Source organism: Poecilia latipinna, unplaced genomic scaffold (genome assembly GCF_001443285.1).
Source record: "Poecilia latipinna isolate Pla-1442-1.1 unplaced genomic scaffold, P_latipinna-1.0 Scaffold1385, whole genome shotgun sequence".
NCBI lineage: Eukaryota > Metazoa > Chordata > Actinopteri > Cyprinodontiformes > Poeciliidae > Poecilia > Poecilia latipinna.
Window position 1 is genome coordinate 32990 of NW_015114001.1, and position 6141 is coordinate 39130.

General features: G+C 40.4%; 1 protein-coding gene across 1 annotated transcript in view; it reads right to left on the bottom strand.

Annotated features, from left to right (window-relative positions):
• LOC106962206 (muscleblind-like protein 1) overlaps window positions 1–5520 on the bottom strand; it is a 13087-nt gene extending 7567 nt beyond the window's left edge. Inside the window, exons 1-4 of the mRNA XM_015056463.1 lie at window positions 5338–5520; window positions 4556–4780; window positions 2965–3204; window positions 576–729 (exon numbers count right to left, since the gene is read on the bottom strand). Coding sequence (XP_014911949.1) covers window positions 576–729; window positions 2965–3204; window positions 4556–4780; window positions 5338–5406 — 688 coding nt within the window. The 5' untranslated portion in view covers window positions 5407–5520. The remainder of the gene's footprint in view (window positions 1–575; window positions 730–2964; window positions 3205–4555; window positions 4781–5337) is intronic.
• Between the last annotated feature and the right edge of the window lie 621 nt (window positions 5521–6141).

Below are 6141 nucleotides of genomic sequence, written 5' to 3' on the forward strand. Positions count from 1 at the left end.
TAGCTTGCATTTGTATTCCCCTCAGTACGTTACAGCCACGACCATCTTTAATGATGGAGATGGTGCGTTTAGTGAAAGGTTCTCCAACTCCAGTGCTTTTCTATTTTACCACCAAATCTGAAGATTGCATCAGACTTTAATACATTTTTTTATTTATGTAAAGTGCTGAAAGCATTGCATCAGTTTTTTGTCCCACTTAATTAATCATTACACCCCATACTCAAAAAAGACAACAAACTATATATATATATATATATATATATATATATATATATATATATATATATATATATATATATATATATTACTGAAGTATATCGTTCTAAGGTGACAAAATGTGAAAAAAAAATTCAAGTTCTACAAAAACTTTTACAACATATGAATCTATGTTGGTTCAAAGTGGAAGTTCTTGTTTACTCAGTTCTGTAATTTCCTCCTGTCTGATGAAATAGTTGAACTGTTTATGACCCAACTGAGCTGTGTTGCAATCTATCACCCTGCCAAACCCCAGCCAAGCAAAGAAGCCAGGTTATACTGATCCACCATCCTCTGGCTGATTGCTTCGGGAGCCATACCTGATGGGAGGAAAGCAGCTTGCTGCTGAAACTGCATGCTGGCCAGGGCTTGTTGGTACTGAAGCATGCCAGTGTTAAACATGGCTGTGGCCCCGTTGGCCTTCTCCAGAGCCGCCCGCTTTGGGAGGGGAGCCATGACACTAGGGGTGATGCCCTGCCCGTCCACATGGAGGGAGGACAGTGAAAAGGGAAAAAAAAAAAACAAAAAAAAAACAAGAGGCAGAGATAGACAGAAAGAGAGGTGTGTGGAATTTAGAGAAGGTGTGTTAGAAAGAGGCAAAGACAGGGAAGAAAACAAGAAAAAAAACGTTAGAGAACATCAGAGAAACAGAGCCACAACATCTTTGTGTGTACAACAATTACAATATCATATCATCAGTAGCAAGCAAGCAGCAGTCTGACACAAATACTACACAAGCAGGAGCATGATGCCTACTGGAGCTATGAGCTGACAGGCATTTACATATTAATAAAAAAAGGCTTTATTATTAACTTTACACACACATAAGGCTGACTAATAAAGCAAGCATTAACCATTAAAACAATGAGGCTGCTAACGAGGTGGAACAGGTAGTAAGCACAGAGAAAGGGAGGCTGCACTGCTAGCTCCATGATAAACTGTGTAAGCCATGTTTAAGTGATGGTTCACTCTCAGAAAAAAAATAAAAAAATCTATCAAAAATGGTTTAAAGCCAAGAAAATAAATAATCAAATAAATAACTGCAAGGCGTAACACTTGGCGTTAGGCCATTCTTGACTTCTGGTGATTAGTGTCAAGATCAAGATATGAGTGAACTATCATTTGTTACAACTAACCTGTTAATGTGGGATCACTCCTGTTTGGTTAGCCTAGCCCCCACCCAGATCCATTACCCATGCACTAGCAACACAGACATGCACACATTTGATTGACACTGACATTTAGACACACAAGACTTGAAGCCATGCCACTTTAATAGAAGCTCTACTTCCCTCGCCCTCGCTAACTTTTGTTAGACAGGCTGCAGGCGATGAAATGACTGTGGCTCTTTACCACAATCTGCAACAGTGAATTTGTGTTTTTGCACATTTGACACAAACCGTTTGAACTCTTAACGGGCCACAGTCATTGTATCACAAGCAGCAGTTATAGAGTAACAAGAAGAAGAAGGAGAAGAACACACACTGCACTGAGACGAACATTGTAAAACAAAACAAAACAAAAAAACACACAACAACAAAAAGCTAAGTATCTTTGGTTAAAACACTGCTGCACAACAAAGCCACATGCGTGCCAAGCTAAAAGGTGAAAGGTCATAGTACCAGGTCAAAGGTTGCGTCGAGGGGTCGCTTCAGTGATTTGACAGCCGACTGAGTCTTAATTAGCAGGCAGCGAGCACATGATGGCAATGGGCCAATGGGGTTCAAGCGCATTAACATAAACCAGCAAGCAGAGGTGCATCATGGGGGCAGCAGTGCAGTTTGGGTATAGGTGAGAAAAAACAAAAATAAAAAAACAAATCATTGGAATGCAATATACAAAGGGGATAACAGGGCTAAGGCATGCACAGTGTGGACATTAGCTCTACTACTCAACAGTTAAATCATCATCAGAGAGATGATAACTACCGGACTACAGTGGTTATTTTCACACAGGAATAAATGAAAACAGAAAATGATTCATCCATCATTTGAAAAGAGCCTCAGCAAATAAACAGCAAAAAAAAAAAAAAATGTACAAGGGGGTAAATTCACATTTCTCCGTTTCACTGTGCACGTCACGTCACATTACACTGATTCACCCCCATGTTCTCTGTATTGCTGCACCACTAAAAAGCACGTGGAGATAAACGGGACGTGTGGCTGCGCTACTAATTCACCGGCACCATCACAGCAGGAAAAGACAGAAGGCACAATGAAATCGTTTCAAATAATATCAAGAGGAAGAGAAGTTGTAGGTAGGAACAACAGAAACAATGGAGTCATAAAGGAGGCCAGGCAGAGAGAGACGGACAGAAAAGGAACTGGACTCTCTGCTCGTGGTCTGAGATGAGATGAACAAGGAACGAAACAAATGGTTTGACAAATGAGGAAGAAGAAAAAAAAAACGCTTGACATGACAGTAGTCCTGGTTACAGTACACTGTTGTCTCATCCTTCTTCATGTCATCCAGCACAGAGCAGATTTTACCCACACCAACATGCAGACCTTTTAATATTTGACCTGGCAAAAGCAGAACTGAAAATGTTACACAACAACCAATTAGGAAGGCGAGACACGTTCAAACATGAAGGTGATTAACTTTGGCTCAACACAGCTACACTTGCTAGCAAATACAAAACTTCTCTCTCTCTCTCTCTGTCTTTTCTGGATTTGAATGAGTGCGACCGCACTGAAAGGGAACGCTCACCATGGCCGCGGCAGCCGTGGCCTGGTTCACCTGATGCTGGGTGGCCTTAATTTTGGCCTGCAGGTGGGCCGGGGGGTGAAAGTACTTGCACTTTTCCCTGGTGCACCGGCCCTTGATGTAGTCCATGCACACAGTGACGGTGTTGTCATTGGTGTCAATCATGGTGCTGTCTGCAGGGTGAGCGAAGCGGCACTCGCCCTCCCCCCGAGCGCAGTTTCCCCTCTGGTACTCCCGGCACACCTAAATGAGTCAGAGGGAGAATGGTTAAACAGTTTCCACGTCAAAATCAAAACGCTGCGAAGTAGTAAATAAAAGTAAAAAAAAAAAGAAAAAGAAAAGAAAAATATGTACGACATGATCGAAATGCTTCTCTTTGACTCAACAACACCTACTGCTACTAAAAGTATCTAACATGTTGATTATTAAGGTTATAATGACGTTAATTGTTACGTTTATTTACTGTTGCTTTGATATTGATTTGTAGCTATAAAACAATTAGTAATAAATTGTTTATTGCGCAGGACAGACACACCTTTTTCTCCTTAATAACAGATTCTAATAAACAGAGAATTACACAGTACAAGGTACAAAATCTGTATTTAAAATATTTCTATTTGGTTAAATGTGTAAAGATAAAAATGTAAAATATTATAGTGAACCCATTTAGTAGTTGGAACACTTAGTGGTATGTGCTAGTTTTCCTGTTGTGTTACATTTTTAAAGAGTTTTGGTCTTAAAACTGTATTTTTGGGCAAGATTATTACATTTAAAATCTACCAATTTCTTAATGTTATTTTCCTTTGTTACATTACTGATGGTTCCACTTGCTTAAAGCAGAGGTCAAGTAGGATTTTAGGCATACAAAAGAGATTTTAAGTAAATGTCTTTAAAAAAGTTAAACAAGTGGAGGGGGGAGACCTGGTGTAAGCAGCATGCTTTGTGGTTTAATGCCGTTTGTTATTAAAAGGTAAACATTTTTCCAGTATGAACAAATACGATATGCACAGTTTAATCTTCAGAAGCTTCTCAAGTTTAACTTTGAGACAGTAGAGGGCAGCACTTTCTTTAAAATAAGAGCTAAAACCTTCTTTTAGCACCTAACCTGAATTGAACAGAAATGTTGCTGTGCATGCTTCGTCTTCTAACTAATACATGAGCAAGATTGAGTTAAATCTGCTAGTGCAATATTGAAGATTTTTCAACATCAGAGATTATAGATTATTTTCTGTGTTTTTTTAAGAGTCATATCTTTGCTGCTGGTGCTTTCTGCTCAACCAAAAGCAATTTCCACACAAATCAGAATTTCTTCTGGTGATTTCAGTCATGAAAAACCTCAAGACGGCAGCAGCAGGGACATGAAGGACAACTTCTCCTGTGACTTGGGCCTTCGAGTAGAAAGAGTCCCATTTTTTGTGTTTTTTATCTTCTATTAAACCTGTGATGTTCACATTTACCCATTGCATGAAGTACATTTGGTTAAAGTGAACGTCTTACTGGGATACAGTAGACTGCCTTCTAACAGGAGCATTTTCCCTTGAAAACAAAAAATGCTGAGAAATAAACAGGTTGCACCCATTGTTTTGTCTGTTACCTCAAGCCGGTCTGTTCTCAGCAGTTTCTGGGCTGCGGCAGCAGCGGCATTGGGAACTTGGCTGACGGTGGGGCTGGAGGCCATGAGCATGGGGGTGCTGGGCAGGATCTCCGGAGGCATCAGGCTCGGAGACACAGGGCTCAGGTAGGGATTAAAGGCTGCAGCGGCAGCAGCTGCTGCTGCGCTGGCGTTGGTCGCCAGGCCTGGTGTCACTGAAAACATGGGCTGGAGCAGGAACAAAACAAAAAGTAAAAAAAAAAAAAAAACTCTGATTGTGAGACTGTTTGCATTCACAAGCCTTCTGTTTGAGAAAATATACAAACTAATGACAAAAACAGCTGAAGAGAGATGAAGTTACGTGGAAGGCCTTATGAAAGAAGTTTATATTTGAACTTTTTCACAATTTGTCACCTTAAAAACACAAACTTCAGCTTCCCATGTCGTTGTTTAACTGACAATGTTTGATTGAGAGTTGATGCGAAAGACCAACACAAAGTAGCCAACAATTGAGGGAAGTAAAAGTTGTTGTTTTTAGCATCCTTAAAACTGAGACCCCTAAATAAAATTCAGTGTCATCTTCTTTGGCTTCTGTCGTCGGCTTCAGAAGCCAACAAAGTTGTGTCGCAGTGTTGCTGAATACAAGTGAATGCCATCTTTTTGGATTTTCATTTGTAAAAAAATAAAATAAAATAATGACAATCGTATTTTCCTTTTCTCCCACGTCACTACAGCGTCACTGTGCAGTCGCTTTGGTGTATTTCATACTCGTGTTGTCCTCTTACCATAGGGGGTAGCTGCGTGCCGGGCATCATGGCATTGGCAAGCTGCATCTGCTGGGCCAGCATGGCCATATTCTTCTGCTGAATCAGATTGTTCCTGCCATTGATCTCCAGCTGGGTCTTTAGATGGGGAGGAGGGTGCAGGTACTTGCAGTTCTCCCTGGAACAACGGCCCTGAGACGAAGAAAAACAAAAACAAAAACAAACAAACAAAAAAAAACAGAAGTGTCAACATTCGGTATTACTCATAAGTGATCCAGGTACGGTCGGATGAACTGCATCCACAACAAGTGCAAAGTTCCTAAGGAAGTGACAAAGATACGAAATAAAAATACGGGAGAAAAAAAAAATGCCAATGAGTCCCAGCGGTATTTAAACACAGCAGATGTTTTCTCCAAAACGACAATAATAAATGACAAACATTTATCTGCTGTAACTATCAGCAGATCTTTCAGATCCCACAGCAGCCCATGTTTTATGCGAACATGACGAAAACCAACATATTTCAAGTTCTGCTGCATTTATCATTAATAAAAAAAAAGACAAAACAAAAAAGACATTACACAGTTTCAAACAAATTACATCTGGTCAATGACAGACTGTTACATTCAAGTTGGGCTCAGTCTGTCACTAATTGTTAACAGCCTGCTATTTCTGTCGGTCCCAGCTGGGACATGTGAGCATGTGTGCAACAGCCTCAAGGGGTCATGACTGACATACAGTGCTGTTTTTCTCCAGATATCTAGTTTAAGGCACACAACATGTCTAAGTGACACCAAAAATACTCATGTGCTCATCTGACCCGTC